Source organism: Lycium barbarum, chromosome 1, assembly GCF_019175385.1.
Source record: "Lycium barbarum isolate Lr01 chromosome 1, ASM1917538v2, whole genome shotgun sequence".
Taxonomy (NCBI): Eukaryota; Viridiplantae; Streptophyta; class Magnoliopsida; order Solanales; family Solanaceae; genus Lycium; species Lycium barbarum.
In genome coordinates, this window is record NC_083337.1 from 79,299,453 (window position 1) to 79,318,534 (window position 19,082).

Sequence of the window (19,082 nt, forward strand, 5' to 3'; positions counted from 1 at the left end):
AATTACGGTCCAGGTTTACGGACCGTATTTTGGTCCGTATTTCCCAACCCGCACCAGAACCTATAAATACCAGCCTTCAGTTATTTTATTTCGTTTTTCATAATTCCTAGCCCTAGAAACGAAGTGTTCTTCTCCCAACAAACCAAAACACCAAGGTAAATCATTCCAAGCTCTTCCAAATCAATTCTATCATATATGCTCTTAATCTAATCATGAAACCATGTTCATAACATAGGGTTTTCAAGAAAACCCAATTGAAGAGCATAAAGAGCAAAACCTTGGAACTCTTTTCCAAGACCAGATTATGATTCAAATTGGGAGCAATTCCAGGTATGTTAAGCATACTATCTACATAAGGAACATTGTTTAATCATCCTCATACCTCAATAATCATAATTCCCAATAATCCAGCAAGTTCATGATTTTGCCCTAGTTCTTGATTTTCATAACTTAGGGTTAGAGTTCAGTTTTCTGATTATGTTCATATTTGTTTATGCATGCTATGGACCCTAGCTTAATCCAAAAGACTTGTAATTCAATCTACGAGTCTCAGAATGCAGTCTAAGTCATCATTCATGATAAAGAGTCAGTAGTCAGTTTTACACCTGTTGCTTCATGTTTGATTGGGCCCAAGGCCATAGTTATGATTCATATGCATATGTAATTATTTTGGGCCTGAGGCCATAGCTTTGAGATCTCATTATTTATTGGGCCTGAGGCCATAGTTACATGATATTTGCACAGGTGGTTTCTATACAGATCAGCTCATGATATGAGTATTCAGTTTCATTATGCTTTATTGTTCATATATCCCTTATCATGGCTTCAGTTGCTTATCATACTTGTACAATTCAAATGTACTAACGTCCTAATGCATGGGCCTGCACTTCACGGTGCAGAGTCTGACTTTCAGGAGGATACACCAGCCGCTTAGCTTCCAGCACTTTGAATACATCAGCTAGTTGGTGAGCCCCTCTCATTCAGGGCTTCCCGTCTATTTCCAGCTTTCGAGTATTAGTTAGTTCATTAGCACTTGAGGCATGTCAGGGTCTTGTCCTGACGTAGTTATTCTTACAGTATTTTGATCATAGAGGTTTCATAGACACAATCTTTAGTCAGTTATGTTGGATTTGCCTCACACCATTTATTTCCGCATCCTCTAATATATTTGAGTTAGAATATTCTCTTGGTTCATTTTATATCTTGCATGCTTTTATAATACAACTGTTAGACTCAGCAGCCATGGGTTCGCTCGATCATATACAGTCAGGCACCGAGTGTCGTGTCACGCCCAGGCCATGGTTCGGGGAGTGACATTTAATCTAATTACTAATTAGTTAAGACTAATCTTAATTGATACACGGTATCATTCACAATATTTTTAATACTCCCCCGCAAGCTGGTGTGTACAAGTCATGTCTACCAAGCTGTTGCAAATGTAACTAACTCGAGAACCAATAATAAACTTGGTGAAAGTATCTGCAAGCTGATCATTTGACTTCATGAATTTGTGACAATATCTCTTGAGATTATATCTATTTTTTTGACCAAGTGATAGTCGATCTCTGTGTGTTTAGTTCTCCCGTGAAACACTAAATTTGATGCAATATGAAGAGCAGCTTCATTATCACACGCAAGTCATCTGACTAATTTGTCCAAACTTCAATTCTTTGAGCAACTTAAACTAGTTCGCTAGGTGCTGATAAGTTGGGTGTTTACCAACTTATATGTCTTTGACTTTAGCTTTTAATGTCTTCAAGTGAAAATTATAGTCAAATATTATGTACTTCACTTGATTTTAGGGGCCAGACTCACCGAGAGCTAAGTTGCTCACACTCGGGTGTGGGTATTCGATACGAGTACGGATCACAGTGTCGATCGGATCCGGTAAAATCTAAATTTTAAGATTGACAGGTGAATCAAGGTACAGGTGGGGGGATTCGGCTAAGAAAATTCAAACTTATAAAAATAGAGCTATAAAGATATTCTAAATTCTGAGAGATATTCAGTGAAAAACTTACATTACATGTATATTGTAGAATTCTGTGAAAAACTTACATATATGTTGTGACAAAGGGGCTATAACAGAAAGTATATCATTTCCCATGTCTAAAATTTGTTTTATCTTTCATTTAGAGAAATCAAAATCTCAATTTTTCCCCAAATTTGTCCATGGACTCCAATCAAAGTATATGAAATTGGTTGACCGAATCCGAGACGTATCCCGCACCCTTCCCAGTCTCTTGTCAAGACGGGTTCAACATCAAAAAAGAAGAGTCCGCGCAACTTAGCCAGAAAGATTACAACCTGAGGTAGGGGTGTACATAGGTCGGTTGGTCAGGTTGTTTTATTTACCAAACCAATTGTGTATGTTTCTTAAATCTATTAAGCCTAACCAAACCAACAAAATCTAAGGTTTTTTTTTTTTTTTTTGATAAGTAACAAAATCTAAGAATTTCAATCTCTGTTTTTCTCAATTTTTTTTTTTATTATTTTTTTTTTTTTTACAGGAAGGTCTCCACAACAGAAAACATTTAACTAGTGCTCCAAATATTTCTTGTATCCTAGTAAGATGCAACAATTATATAGTTCTTCCGAAGAAAATAACAAAAAAAGTGAGATGGAGTCATGGCATTAGACTAAAATATAGTGTCACAAACAACAAAGATAATGAAATCTCATACATGTATACAACTAATAAGCCATAGAAGACGTGAAATGAATTTCTTTAGTTAGCATTGGTGTTGATTTGGTTTTAGTTTGGACTTTTTCTGAATTACTGCCTACTGGACACTTAAGGGCTATAAAACTTAACGGACGATTCAAAAAATCTAAATGCAAACTTCAAAAGTATGTTAAAAGACAGCAACCATGAAAAGTTATAAGAATTAAAAAAAAAAATATATATATATATATGTATAAAATATTTTTAACTATTGAATACACGTAATGTCTGGTTAGTTTGGTTTCGGTTTGACTTTTTTGGTTAATATCAAATCAATTATGGTCGGATTTTTTTCTTCAATGGTAAACCATTACTCGATTTTTTCTGGTTTGACTCGGATTGTTGATTTGGTGCAATTTGTTGGTTTTCTTTTGTACATCCCTACTTGAAAGAGTCCAAGATTGGAAGAAAAGAAGCAAGAAGATGTAAAGTGAAGAGTTCAGGACTCAAAAGATGAAAATCAAGCGAAGCTGAAGAAGTAGGGGATTCTGCAGCCTGCAAAATATCGTGCGGAGCCATAGAACCCAAAAAGAGATGATTTAAGAGTTGCAAGGAAATTTTTCGGAGTTTAAAAAGGGAAAGTGTGGGATGCACATGTAAAGCCCCATAAATCCCTATAACCGGTTTGAGCAAATATCGGCCTTAAAGTTAATTATTAAAGCAGACCCGAGGGGTATAGAACCCACACGAGATTAATGGGATTATGGAAATGTTTGGACATATCCGTAACACAATTTGGGAATATGGGAGTAGGGACACTCGACCAAGGAACAAAAGAATGATCACGGTTAGTCAATCTCATCTCAGATTTTCACTAGATTCATTCATAAATGCTTCCTCATTAGAGCTAGGAATAGCAATTGGGAGTAGGCCCATTAATTTGGGAGGTATTAGTGGATTATTACAGTTGGACCATAATAATAACCAAAAACAAGTAGGCTACTTAGGCACATTGAGGCAGTGAACAATCTAGGTTTTTCATATCTAGAGTAAATCGCTCTAGTACTTGATTTGGTATTCTCTAGTTTATCATTAGTTTCCTTTTTAGTTATTATTCATTAAATCCTTCTTAAAAAGATATTTGGCATTGTATGTATATAGACTTAGACTTAACTACTTCATACTTACTCCTTGTGAACTAAACTTGACATTCTCCAGCTATTGTGACAACTGCTTTGTTCTTTTACAGAGCTTGGTTGAACGTTATCACAATTTTGTCGTCATTGCCGGAAGCAATTGGTGACTTAGTTTTAGTTTATTACTGTTGTTGCATACATTGGACCAACGTTTATTTCGTGTTTCGAGTACAATGGCTAAAGGGCAGCCCGGTGCATAAAGCTCCCTCTATGCGTGGATTCCGAGGAAGGGCCAGACCACAACGCAGCCTTATCCTGCATTCCTGCAAGAGGCTTGTTCCACGGCTCGAACCCGTGACCTCCAGGTCACATGGCAGCAACTTTACCAGTTACGCCAAGGCCTCACCTTCAAGTACAATGGCTGAAGATTTAAATCCTTTTGGCATTTTTCGCAAGAAAAAATGTGATCCCAATTAACTACGGCTATGCAAATGTCATAGGCCCACCAGCTATTGGGGCAGCAACTTTCTCCAGGACATCATTGATGTTTCAATTGATTGCAAACAAAGGCCTCTTTAGCGAGCTTGAGCACAAAGATCCTTAAGTTCTTGTGAAAAAGGTTCTCCAAATTTGTACATTCTCCAAGACAAACACTGTCTCAGATGATGCTAAGCGGTTAAGGTTTTCAACTTGCCAACGTTTTGCAATGCAAGGTATGGGTTCTTCCCACTACCTATCTTGGTTTACCTCTACGCGCTTTAAACAAGGATATTGGTGTTTGGAACCCGGTCATTCAGAGGGTAGAGAAGAGGCTTTCAAGTTGGCAAAAAGATACTTGCCAAAAGGAGGCAAGGAAGTGCTTATTAAAAGCACTCTATCAAGCATCCCTACTTATTGTTTGTCCTTGTTCGATGCACCTGTCTCTGTGATAGATAAGTTGGAAAGGTTACAAAGAAATTTCCTTTGGGATGCGGCAGATGGGGCAAAGAAGTTTCACTTAGTTCAATGGGAGACCGTGACTTCTCGTAAGCGGTGGGGAGGGCTCGGGGTTAAGGACTTAAGAGTTTTTATCAAAGCTCTTTGGGGTAAATGGTTGTGGAGATTTAGGGTAGAAGGAAATTCTTTATGGAGAGGGGTTATTGCAGACAAATATGGCGTTATGGAAGGGGGTTGGAGAACAAATGTGATCACAATGCCTTTCGGGTGTGGCCTATGGAGGAATATAATGAAGGGGTGGGATGCTTTTATGGGTAATATTTCTTTTAAGGTGGGGAATGGGAGTAGAGTGGAATTTTGGGGGCAAAAGTGGTGTGGAGGTGTGGTGCTAAAGGATGAATTCCCGATTTTGTATAGGGTCTCTTGCCGAAGGGAGTTATCCGTTCAACAAGTTAGGGGGACACAAGGGGACGGGTCTTTTTGGGATTTGAGGTTTAGGAGGAATTTTCAGGATTGGGAGGTGACCGAGCTTCAAAGGTTGCTAGAGTTACTTCAAAAGCATTGTGTGCCAATTGATAGACCTGACGCGTTGAGCTGGGAACTTGGGAAGAACAGTTCATTCTCAGTTAAGTCTTTTTATGAGAAGCTCTTAGTTAGGACAGAGGTTAGTTTCCCACATGCCTCGGTCTGGATCCCTAAGGTGCCGAGAAAGGTGTGCTTCTTTTCGTGGCTAGCTACTAGAGGGGTGATCTTGACGGCAGAGAACCTTAGAAAACGAAAGGTTATTTGCACGAGCTGGTGCTTCCTTTGTAAGGAGACAGGAGAGGATGTGGACCATATTCTATTACATTGCAAATTAGCCTCGAGGTTATGGGAGGACATGTTTAGGTGGTTTGGCGTCTCTTGGGTCATGCCTAGATCCGTGAAGGACTTGATGTCCGGTTGGAAGAGTGGAGCTCGGAGAAGAAGGCACAAGGCTTGGAATGTTACTCCTCTTGCTTTGATATGGGTCATTTGGAAAGAAAGAAATAGGAGAGCTTTTGAAGGGGTGGAGATGAGCTCTGCTCAGTTAAGGAGTAGTCTCCGATCCCTTATTTTCTTTTGGTGCACCCATGTAGTTCCCGTTTGTATAGAGGATTGGGTGTCTTTTGGAAAGAACCATATTTTGTAGGCTTCTCCTTTTTTGGTATACCACTTGTATACGGGCCATGTTGGCCTTGTTATTATTAATGAAAAACTTTACCTGATCTAAAAAAAAAGGTCATTTCCAATTTCCCTTAATGGTGAGGTGGCGACATGGTTGAATGATCTAACTCCTAGGTCCATTCGGACTTGGGAAGTTCTTGCAAGAGTAATCACTCCAGTTAAGCAAGCCAAGTTAAGGAAGGCCATTGTTTGTGCAACCAAACTTCTCAAATCCTTGTAACGTTTTCTTTTTTTAAATTCAATCAAATTGAACGTTCTGATCAGAAAATGATTCTGAAATCAGGTAGATAACTCCAATGTCCAAGTCGACCTACCTAATGCCAAAAAGGTGGTGCTGGACAGTGAAGAAGCGTCTTACAAACTCTTGGATCTTCGTCGGACTATGTCTTCAGTCAACAAAAACCTTGTCTAACTTGTATGGGTTAGACTGGATCAAAAGATCGACATCCACATAGTAAAAACAGTGAGAGAAGGTTTCAGAAGAATGGTGTACATGCACCAAAAAGTGACCCAAATGTACCGTGGTTCGGGAGCTACCTGTTACACCTCGGAATTTTTTCTGTTAGTGTACAGTGAGTAGGCTAGCAAAGGACATAGCGTATGCGGTGTTTTGGAGATGAGTGATAACGTCCTGTAGATTGGTATCGAAGTGTTGAACAATTGTTAAGAAGGTTCCATAGGGATCGGAGATGAAACGAAGTGAAGAAAATGAGATTCAGTGAACTGGTGGGTCATACGGTCAACTATACGGACCGTAAAAGGGTTTTACGGCCGTATAATGAACTGCAGAAGTGTCACAGAAGAGACTGCTGAAGGGTGAGTTTTACGGTAGGTTATACGGACCGTATAATGGTTTGACGGTCCGTAAAATGAACCGTCAAGTTGACACAGAGAAAAGTGGCCACTGGATCAGTTTTACGGTCAATCCATAAAATGGCATAGGGACTGATTTGCATTTTATAAAAATATGATCCAAGTTTCATTTTCTCATTTCCTCTTCTCACTCCACGACCCTCTCTCTCTCTAGAACATTCCATACTCTTCCAAAACAAGACCTCAAGTAGAAATTTAGGATCAATATCATCAATCCACAAAAACCTAGTGTAAGAACACATCAAAAGGATCATTTAAGGCAAGAAATTCCATAGAAGGTGGAACTAGGGTTTGGCCAAAGTGAAGCATTCCAACTCAAGACTTGTTCAACTATTATCTAAGGTATGTTTCATGACTTTATCATGTTATTTAAGGTATTAGGAGGCTAGGAAGCTTGAATGGTAGAAAGACATGGAAAATGGGTCTTGAATGGATGAATAGTGTCATCATTGGATGATAGTGGGATTGAATCATAAATGTTGAAGTGTTAGGATTACGAATACGATATTAATGATGTTTATATCATGAAACAAGTATTAAAGGTGCGAGAACACAATAATGAGCTATACAGATAAATGTGGGAAAATTGGAGGGAAATGGTGAAATATGGTGAATAGATATAAATGATGGTTGTTGGTTGTAATATTGTGGATGTTATGGTGAACATTGGGAATTGATATAGACGATGGGAAAAGTAGTACAAATAAAGGAAGTGTTGCCCAATTTTCTCTAGAAATAGTGACGTATTCTCTTAAGTCGATTAACTAATGTTAGTCCAATTCTCTCGTGAAGGTAACGACGTGACCTTGAAGGAAGACAAGGGATCGATAACGTAGCTAAGCGACAAGGTATGTGAGGCTAGTCCTTTCCTTCTAACGGCATGAATCTTATAACTCGAATCCCTATCTTCTTCATGAGTTCCTATATTCCGAAAAGTTAAAAGCCTACTTCCATAAATGCTTATATGAGATAAGAGACACGATATGATGATGCTAGAATGATGATGATGTTATTCATTGCCTACACTCACCTTATGTGCTAGTTCTTTCAAGGTGAGGCAGAATGTCCATGATTGCTCCATAATGTAATCGGGGGATCACGACCTTACGTCACCCCGATAGAGTAAAGTCAATCTCGAGTCTTATGCAGGTACTATGATAAGATAAGTATTTTATAATGAGCACATTATTATGATTATTTTATGATAAGCATGGCATGAGCATTTCACACCGGGCCTAGTTGGCCGGGCAGTCACCGCTGAGGCAGGCAGCTATACGGATACAACATGACCTTCTGGCATGGGCAGACACCACTAGTGGGCGGCATGAGATGGTACCTCGGACGCGGGAGGCCTGGACGCGGGCTAATATTATTGATTATCACACCGTTCCGATATGGACGGGCAGCTTGCATATGATGCATACATGTTATGATGATAAGTATGAGTAAGACAGCATGCATTATTTCATTTATGAATGTCAGTCGGGTCCAGATGTTTCACATTGATGTTCTCATTATACTATTAATGTCTTTCTTCATTATTTATGCCTCTCATACTCAGTACAATATTCGTACTGACGTTCATTTTCTTTGGACGCTGTGTTCATGCCCACAGGTAGACAGGGAGGCGAGCTTGATCCAGATTCTTAGGAGCTGACAGCGGACTGAAAGCACTCCATTGTTCGGAGGTGCTTATGATTATTCCTTTGGTGTATATACATTTTGGGCACGACGAAGTCTTGTTCCGTCTATATGTACAATATGTCAGTAGAGGCTCGTAGATGCGCAGTGTAGGTAGTATGGTCTCACATTTTTCATGTATATGTGTACTTATTATTTTGATATACTAAAGACATATATATATAAAAGTATTTACGTTTCCCTATAAACTATGACTTTTCCGTGCTTGAGTTAAAAGAAATAAAAAGGGCATTAATCGAGTAAGGTGAGTAGTAGAGCGAGCGGTGCTCGGTGGTTAGCCCCGGATACCCGTCGCGGCCCCCAGCTGGGTCGTGACACTACCAGTAGCGCATGGAGGAGCATGGAAGCCTTTCTAGCAATCGGCATTCTTGTGGTAGGGTCGCCAGAGGGAGGAGACTTGGTGGTACTGGTATGTGCACAATACTAGCACAAAGTGATACTCTCGGACAGTTAACACACTCTAAAATTATGCGGCAGCAGAGTTTCTCTCTTGTATGTTGCTGGTAAATGCACAAGAACTAATTTCTCACCCTTGCTCTAATACCAGGTGAGAAATGAAACAAAGAATAGAGAATTGAGAGAAACCTCAGATTGATTGTTTCTCTCAATCTACTGCATTTGAATAGTTAAAGTGCAAGTGCTAAAACAGAAAGAATATATTCTGACTACCTAACTACAAGAACCAGTCAAGCTAATTAATTCTGAAAATCCTAATTGATACATAATCAAGGGTGATTGTTTCTCTCAATCTACTGCATTTGAATAGTTAAAGTGCAAGTGCTAAAACAGAAAGAATATATTCTGACTACCTAACTACAAGAACCAGTCAAGCTAATTAATTCTGAAAATCCTAATTGATACATAATCATTTACAATATTTTCAACAAAATCCTGAAACATATACCATGTATTCAGTAGATCATTATATTGTTTCTTCCACAAGAGAAGTTAGTACACAAAGGCTTTAAATTTTTGTGACCTCCTTTTGAGCAGGCTAAAAGAGATATCTGCAAAAGATACTAAAAGCCCTTGCATGCGAAAATTCTTGGCCCATGATTTTTTTATCATGCAAAATTCAAGCCATCATGATAAATCCGCCAAACACCACATTTATGTCTGGCCAGCAGTGCATTTATTGCAGTTAAACGGTGCAATAAATGTACAAACTTTTAAAATCAAATTCATACGCATCTAGAGATTTTAAAAGTGTATTAAACATCTATAAATGGGTAGACCATGCATTTCAACTCATAAATAGAAAACATTTTGGTTGTGTTTGGTATGGAGAAAAATGTTCTCCAATTTTCCATGTTTGGTTGGTCAAAATTAGACATCAGGGACAAGGTGCGAGTGGCCTCGATGGAGGACAACATGCGGAAGCGAGGCTGAGATAGTTCGGGCATGTGAAGAGAAGATGCACAAATGCCCAGTGCGGAGGTGTGAGAGGTTGACTATGGATGGATCCAGCTTCCGAGGACATGACCTTGGATAAGAGGCTATGAAGGACACAGATTCGGGTAGAAGGTTAGTAGATAGTTGAGTGTCGTCTCGCTTATTTATTCTTCCATACTTGTATTCGTAGTATTACTCTTGTAGTTTCTTGTTATTCGATTTTTGTTACTATTTATTGTTTCTTGTACTTCAACTATTTCTTTAGTATTTTGTCAAGGTTTTTTCACTTCCGTTCTTTACTTTTTTCACACTACTTTTAAATACTTTTTCTCGAGCAGAGGGTCTATCGGAAACAGCCTCTCAACCTCCGAAGGTAGGGGTAAGGTATGTGTACACACTGCCCTCCCCAGACCCCACTTGTGGGATTACACTGGGTATATTGTTGTTGTTGTTGTTGGTTGGTTAGTCGGTCAAAATTAGACAGGACATGGCGCATCTTCAGCTTACTGAGGACATGACCCTAGATAGGAAGGTATGGACGTCGAGGATTAGGGTATAAGGGCAGTAGGTAGTCCAGTGTTGTCGCACCTTTATGTGGGAGAGGCAGGGGCTAGTCTCCCTTTATCTTTATTAGTAGTGTTATTTGTACTCTCGTAGTATCTTAAGGGTATTAGGTAGTCCAGTGTTGTGGCACCTTTATGTGGGAGAGGCAGGGGCTAGTCTCTCTTTCACCTTATTGTAGTTTTATTAGTACTCTCGTAGTATCTTACTCTCTCGATTTTTATTGCTGCTAGTTGCTTCGTTTATCTTACTATTTTGTTGCCTATATTTTTTTTTCTTTCAAACCTGTTTTGGAAACACTTTCCTGAGCCGAGGATCTGTCGGAAACAATCTCTCTACCCCACAAATGTAGGGGAAGGTCTGCGTACATCCTACCCTCCCCAGACCTCACTTGTGGGATTACACTTGGTATGTTGTTGTTATTGGTTGGTCAAAATGTTTTGAAAAACATTTGTTTTAGAAAAAAACAAGTTCCTTAAAAATAAAGAAAATAACTTATCTAAAGTATGGAAAACAAGTTTCATGAATTTCATGTTGATTGTCTCCTCTCACCCCAACACTCACCCACCTCATGGACCCCACCTTCATCCTCGCAGTGTTTGTCTAAATTATATATAAATATACTTGGAATATTTTCAGGAAAACATTTTCGTTCATACCAAAGACAGCCATTGTTCGCATATATTCTGGTAATATCCAAGCCCTTGTAAGAAATAAATTTTAGTTCTCTCAAGTGCACTTTTCAGAGACTTATTGGATTTAGGGCTTTTTCCCATTAACTGTAAGCGTTTTCAGCACTGCGTTTGTTCCTGGTAACTGTTGAATTTTCTTCACAGTTTCTTCTTCTTCTTTTTTCAGGAGACTTACAAATTTTGTCACCATTTTCCTTGGTGAGCATCCAACTTCAGCTTTCATTATTACTTTTTTCTTCACATCTCTCCGGTAACTATTCACCCTGCCATGTACCATCCTGAAAACTATTTTAGTGATGCAGCTTTTCCCTGGCACACCTGATCTTTTAGTTGAGAATGTCCATGTAAGAAAATTCTAAATATGACAAGAATTTATTACTTGAGAATATCCAAAGATTTAGATAATAGTATTTGAGAAATATAAATTACTTTATTTTCCATTTTTCTTATTACTAGAAGACATTATTTAAGGTCCAAATGCTTGAGGGACAATTCAAGTAACTTTTTCCCATCTCTCTTTCTTTTCTCATTATTCACATGGTATCAGAGCCAAAGTGTTAGTCCCTCCTCTAAATTGCTTATTCTTACCCTCTTTGAGTTCCTTCTATTTGTGCCGGAAAAAATAAACAAAGTCCAAATTAGGGCAAAATTGCACAGGCCAGAACCTAGAGTTTCAATTTCCTTCCAACTAGCCCTCCACTTCAAGTCTACTCCAGACGATTTTGACCAAATCTTCCGCTTGTTGATTAAGTTATTCCTATTCATAGTACAGGTATGCCAAGTCCAGCTACTGACTCAGTGCACTCCAACAATATTTTCCTCCTCAGTCGAGCATTCATCAAATAAACTTGATCTTCCTATTGCTCTTCGAGGGTACTCTAACTACTTACAACTTATGTTGCTCGGACTCTCCAAGAATATTGGTGTACCCGCATCGAATCCTCAAAAATGCACTACTTTTAGAGGACCTGCACGCATCCGGCAGCATTTATGAAGAGTCTGAGTAGCATAGCTCACAACCTTCATCCAGTTCATAATTCTTAAGTTATCACAGTTTGTCACTCTTATACATGCCTTTGTTACAAGTTTAGGCACTGTCAAAGTACCTTGTCAGTACACCTACGACTACTCCAGAGGCAGTGGTTCATCCAGGTTAGCATCAGGCTATAATTGAGGCAACATCTGCCTTTTATTATTATGGTACTTTGGACATTGTTCATTTTCCACGTGGCAAAACAACTGTACATACTAATGGGAAGGTTGGTTGTCTAAAAGCTAGATTAATGGTCTAGGGATATGTTCGAATTTATAATTCCCCAATACCAATTGATTTGTATCTTCTTTCTAATTTATTTTCTTAGAATCTCAGCTCCGTGACTGAATACATAAAAAGTGTTGAAGACATAACTAAGGAGATAAAAGTGTGCTCTCTCTAACAACTTAAGCTTTTAGATGAGACGGTCACACACTTCAACATGGTACTAGAGCAGGAAAAGGTCCTGAGTTCGTGTCTCACTACCACCCATTAACAAAAAAAAAAAAAAAAAAAGATCTGCATGCTTGGCTCATGAAAAAAGAATCAAGCCGCACGTGAGGGGCGTGTGGCGTGTTGAAGACATGATTAAGAAGATAAAAGTGTGTTCTCTCTAACAGCTTAAGCTTTTAGATGTGATGGTCATACTCTTCAACAAAAAGATTCCTCAAAGTGAGATCATGATAACAGTCATTCTTAGTGGTTATGATTTATGTCTAGCCAACTATTTTCAAAATTTTGCCAGTGGTGCATTATCATAATCAAGCTATGCAATAAATACACCACTTTTTAAAGCTCTCATTTAGGGATTTTTATCCATGTATTTCACACTAAAAGTTGGTATACGTTATTCCAAAATCAAATCATAAATAGAGAGCATTTCCTTCAAAGAGAATCTATTTAAATTCATATTCGAAAATGGGATTATCAACTATACTTGACTGGAAAACCAGCCCATCTACTCTCCTTTTCTTGGTCTCCCCCCTGTAACTTGATGAATCATAAGAGAAGAAGAAATTGTTAGGCCCATCTCTTACGATGTTAATTTTTGGATCTAAGTGCCAAGGTCATTTCCTCAAATGCAATTTTAAGAATCTCGTCTCTCACACAATTCTAAAAAGGTTCAAAGATAAGAAGCTCTTTCTTCCCTACCTCATACCTACACCGCAATTGCTTTGTATTTCCTTTTAGTGTATGTTCATAGATATCTCAGCTCAGGTACTGAGTACATAAAAAGGTTGCTCAAACCTGAACTCGTGATGCTGGTCATTCTTTGCATTTTTAGTATTCTGTTTCTGAAAGCCTACTAAAGTATACATAACCTAATTTGCAATACAAACCGTATAAATCTTGTTTTCCATTTATATTAATCGGGTAACCTAAAACAAAACATCCCACAATTTGGCCCCAAAAAAAATATATATATATAAACCATGATGGAAAAGGCTGTGCTCCCTAAATACAAAATCATATCTGAGAAGGTTGTAAATGAGTCAGACAATGTCAAAACCTTACATGTGAAGTTCTGATCTTCATCTCCAGCTGATCGTGTAAGTGCTGCAAAAGATTAAGGAGAAAAAAGCTATATCAGAAGTGGAACTCTAGGAAGGAAGACTACGATGTAGTATTCACTAATGCTATAAGATTAGATTCAAAGTGGAAGGACAAGGAGAAATTTGTTTAATTTAGTCTAACAATGATGGTCCTTTGAATATTGACTAGAAAGGAATGGACACAAAGGATTCATAAAGTTTCCTCAACATCTATGTATTCATTTTGCTATTATCGATATGAAGAGGATCATTACAGTTTTTTTTGGTTATCAAAAAAAAAAAACTATGATGATCCTCTGAATATTGATAATAGCATAATGAATACAAAGGATAAAGGTTTGCTCAATTAGTTGGGATTAAGAAAAGTTGATTGCTTGATCCATTTGTAGATTTTGCAACAACCAGACCTCCATAGTATAATAAGGTCATTTAGCAGGAAAAAGTTCTATTAACATCAAACTCTGAACCAGGCAGATTCTAATAGGACAGAACCCAAAATATTACGCATGATGTAAGTCTAATTTTCCTCAAAGCACGGAAAAGCAAACTTGAGAATACAACATTCAGCCAGACCTTCATATTAGTCAGGCATAATAAGACCTCCAGCAATGACCCCCATCAACACATAGCAGTACTACTAGCATGCCAAGCATGATTTGCAGCAAAAAGAATAGATAATGGAGTTTTACTGAATGCCTTTGTGAGTAGATATGATTTAGCGTTTAATGCATGCATAATTGTTAAAATTAATTTCTTAGGATTAGAAAAATGATAACATTTCTGTGGATAGCACTCTTGTCAAAGTACTGTTTGTCTGAACAGAGCAATGCGTCCAATAAAAGTGATGTACCATGTGCTTTACGGTTTTACTTTATTCAGGCCAGATGAAAACTGTTCCAGCATGATCAAATAGACAACTTTGTAAAAGTAGCAATATGATATGTTTTACCTATCAAGATTTAGGAAAGCGATAAAGTTTTACATCATTAAAACTTGTCATAGAAAAATGTGCAGCAATTAAATATCTTTTCTTCAATGTATATCCGTTAAATTAATGGCCAGCTGCTGGTCAAGATGCTCAATATGAATATAATCCATGTTAGAATAACAGAGAAGACATAAAGCCAGAAGCCCTAGTAAAGAGTTCAACAAGTTTCCTAAAGAACAGAGGAAAGAAGAAGAAGAAACTAATAAGTTAGTAAACATCCACACAATCTGCGTGCAAATATTGAGATAGATTAGTATATAAAAAGCATACTGGAACTTTTAACTCCTCAGAGATTATTATATACCTCAAGGACTGTAAATATTAAGATCGAGAGAGAGACATTACTTCTTACTAAAACACTACTCTAATACTTTGTACTCAATACCTTCACATTGTTGGTCAGACTAGAGGCACTAGCCACACGAGGAAAGATTCCATATTCGGCCAATAATCCAAGCATGGATGACATAAAAATATATTTGTCATCCTCTGTATCCTGAAAAAAGAATAAGACTTCCGATAAACAAGATCCTAGAGAAGAGGCAGATAGAGGATACAACTACTATTTCTGAATCTCAAGCTAGCTGGGGTGAACAGTATATACAGTTCTCCCAAGAAATATTTTTCTCACAGAAGCAACCAATATTGTGCAGTTACATCGAGAACCACAAGTACAAAAATATGTTTTAAAAGTTGAGGCTTATACACCCAAAAAAGGGCCAAGCGTTCACAGTCAACTTATTGCGTACCTTTAACTCATTCACCAATCTTAAGTTTTCTTCAAGATCACCTTTCCTGCGGGCCAGTTCGTTTGAGGCGGACATTATAGCTTCGCTCTGCTTCTCATCTAGTGCCTATGAGTACAAAAATAGTAACACCAAAAGAATGTACTGAACAAAAAGAATAAACAAGTAAATTCAGTCAGACAAGAAAGACAAACCATGCGTAGTTCAGAAAATTTCTTCTCAAGTCCATATTTCTCATTCAAGAGTTGTGATTCCTGATAACATGGCAACAATGCAATGTGCTTAAGGTATAAAGTTGAACCATAGAGTATATTATCTCTGAAGCAAAAAAAGCAAAAATGTGCAAAGGCCAAAGGAAAATGGCACACCCGAACACTGGCAAGACCAATCTGCTCCCGAAGATATAGAATTTCTTCTTGTTGTGCTTTAGCACGTGAATATAGTTCCTGAACACAGATTTATTCAGCAATTTAGCAAAATGTAGTCTCCCTTCATACTGAAAGTTATATTCTGTACAAATTAAGAAAATCTACCATAGCTTCACGATCCTGAGATTCATTGATAGTGTCATTTCCCTTCAAACTCTTCGGTACAGAACTCATCCCAAAATCTTGCCTGCAAGTGTGATGAATTAATCCTACACAGTCGGCCGAAAAATTCCCAACATAATCTAGCTCATAATTACCTGTTGGCCAAATCAGAGCTTTTCCCCTGAACTCTTACATCTTTCTGCCCATTAATAGAGCTACTAGCGGAATACATGTTAGCCAACTATTCTCACGAGAAGAAGTCAAATGAAAAGTAGTCAACTAGGTCCGACATCATCGACCAGTTCCTTGCATATCACAACCTATTCCGATTCACAAAATGCTGAAGCACTTCCTCTCTTCCAGAACTAATGAGGACTAGCTACATTAACAGCCTGAAAAAGATCTCACTTAATCATTAGCAATGAGGACAGGAACAGTGAATAGATCAAGTAATCAGCTAGGCTTCCTCAAAGGGAACTTAAAACACTAACAACCTGAGAAAGATCTAAAGACAACAATATTTTTGTCAAAGTAAAATATTGAGCACAGTTGATCCACAAAGATGTTTCCGAGGATAAAAATGCAATTTAATTTTTCGAAGGAGAAAAAAGAGGAAGATAAATACCAACAGCTGTTGATTTTCATTTGCTTTATAGAATTAAAACCTTGTTAAGGTATTAACGGAAGTAAAAGATGGGAAAATGCAAATCAACAATGACATAACAATCATCCACATACATGCAAATCTAATAGCACCAACTCTGGGTTGCTCCTGATGCCTTAGACCACAACAAAATCAATAAGTAGCTTAATGCAATATTAAGTGAGGATCTCTTGTTCTCAAAACATTAGTGCATAAAACACAGGGAGCTAAAATATAGCTTAATAAGCAAATCTCTGTAGCTTCTTTTTGCTCACATGGGCCATTCATACTTGAAATTGTCCAAAGCGATACACAGGGTGACAGGGCTGTGCATAAGAGTATACTTGACAATTCATCCTTAATTGTAAGGGGAAAAACCTGAAGCTTTGATTATAACATCTTACTAACTTTTCTGGCAAAACAAAATGATTTAGATGTTAAGAAAATGTTGTGTTTTTACAGGCGTAAAGAGCATATAAGCGACTAGGTCCTTGGGGCATGAAGCAAAAGGCGAGAAGTGAGGTGCACGTTTCTTTAAAGTGAAGTGCACAATTTAACGTTAATACAAAATAAAATAAGTATAAAATTGAGATAATGGTCAAACACCAGAATTATCACTTTTTCATGAGTTTCACACCCCAACTATCAGTTGTTCCTTACAATTGGCCTAATCAACTTCGAGGTGTATTTTAATACATAAATGGTAATAATTCAAGTAAGAAAAGGGAATAACTGACAGTTGACCTAATAACTTCGAGGTGTGTTTTAATACATAGATGGTAATAGTTCAGGTAAGAAAAGGGAACAACTGACAGTTGGCCTAATCAACTTCGAGGTGTGTTTTAATACATAAATGGTAATAGTTCAGGTAAGAAAAGGGAACAGCTCATAGTTGGGTGTGAAACTCGCAAAAAAGTGATAGTTCAGGTGTATTTTTGACCATTAAATCTGGAAAAAGTATTATAATGATCAAATTTCAATTACAATAACTAATTTCAACTCTCATATACAAAAATGTGCACTGATCCTTCGCTTGGCATCACTTCTTCCTTTTTGAACAACCACGCGATAGCTTTTAAATCCACTAAGAATATGTAAAATACCCTTTGCATCTTTAGATTTCTGGCACATTCCAAGGCCATTTCCTGTGAATCAATTTTATTTTCTTTTGAAACGTGCATAATTAGTAGGCGTTTGGTCATAGAAACCAAATATTATTCACTTTAGTTGGCATTTGTGGAGTTTTGTTTGGTTATAGTTTTTGCAAAGAATAAAAAACAGGGATGTTAGGTGTTTTCCAAGCGATAATTTTCAAATAAAGTGAAAAAAAGAAGTGAATAATTCTGATGGGAAAATCTGGAGTCACCTGTAAGTACATGATGAATCCTGGATGAAGTTAACTGCCACAAAATTAGACTAAACAAAAAAGAAAACCCACTGAAACTGGGGCAAAGTATAAGTAAAAACCTTGAAATAAGTATATACAACTGTGCTCGACCAGAATATTCAGGCAGAATTACAAATAAAACAGATTCAGAATCCCTTAAATAGCAATTGGGCATGGTTACCTTATAATATAGAAGAAGAAGAAGTCGTCAAAAATAGAAAGGCTGTGAATCTCCGATCAATTAATCAATGGGAACAACGAAAGAGAGAAGAAAGTGCGTAACGTTTTAATTCTCACCAAAAGTCAAATGTGGGCCTCCTTGGAATTTTTATGTCTATGGAGTTGAAAGAATTCGCAGGTTTTAACTAATCTAAAATCCACACCAAGGAAAAGACCCTGTGTGAACATCAGACTTCCACTTCTCTTCTTTGACGAAAATTTAAAAAAAAAAAAATCATGAAAATGCAAAAAATCATGAAAATGCATCTGGACGCCAAGATCTTGAGTCTTCTCCTGATGTGGTCACAGGTATATTATCGGTATTTTCTCATGATGTATATGCTTTGATTGATCCGGGCTCCACATTATCATATGTTACTCCATATATTGCGGGTCGATTTATAATTGAGCCGGAGTCTATCAAACCTTTTGAGGTGTCTACACCCGTGGGTGAATCGGTAATAGCTAGCCGAGTATATAGGAATTGTGTGATTGTGATTTGTGATCGTCGTACCATGATTGATTTGCATGAGCTAGAAATGGTAGATTTTGACGTTATTATGGGCATGGATTGGTTGACTTCTTGTTATGCCAATGTTGATTGCCGAATGAAGATGGTTCGTTTCCAGTTTCCGGGAGAACCAGTCTTAGAATGGGAAGGGAATTCGGCATCACCAAAAGGTAGGTTTATTTCCTATCTAAAGGCAAGGAAGATGATCACGAAAGGGTGTATTTATCACCTAGTGCGAGTTCAAGATGTGGAAGCTGAGTCGCCGACTCTTCAGTCAGTTCCGGTAGTGAACGAATTTCCGGATGTGTTC

The 19,082-nt window shown here is 37.7% G+C and overlaps 1 protein-coding gene across 8 annotated transcripts in view; it reads right to left on the minus strand.

Annotated features, from left to right (window-relative positions):
* LOC132636089 (uncharacterized) overlaps nt 1-18,481 on the minus strand; it is a 48,548-nt gene extending 30,067 nt beyond the window's left edge. For 2 of the 8 annotated variants that reach the window (XR_009581023.1, XM_060352811.1), the window contains exons 1-8: nt 18,224-18,464; nt 16,168-16,404; nt 16,016-16,097; nt 15,851-15,928; nt 15,677-15,736; nt 15,486-15,590; nt 15,122-15,232; nt 13,711-13,752 (exon numbers count right to left, since the gene is read on the minus strand). Coding sequence is in view for 6 of the 8 variants with exons in the window: in XM_060352811.1 (XP_060208794.1) it covers nt 13,711-13,752; nt 15,122-15,232; nt 15,486-15,590; nt 15,677-15,736; nt 15,851-15,928; nt 16,016-16,097; nt 16,168-16,244 (555 nt within the window). In the remaining 2 variants the exon portion in view is untranslated. Of the gene's footprint in view, nt 1-13,710; nt 13,753-15,121; nt 15,233-15,485; nt 15,591-15,676; nt 15,737-15,850; nt 15,929-16,015; nt 16,098-16,167; nt 16,405-18,021; nt 18,197-18,223 lie in introns of those variants that run through there. The other 6 variants (XR_009581022.1, XM_060352786.1, XM_060352804.1 and 3 more) reach the window with 6 other exon arrangements.
* Between the last annotated feature and the right edge of the window lie 601 nt (nt 18,482-19,082).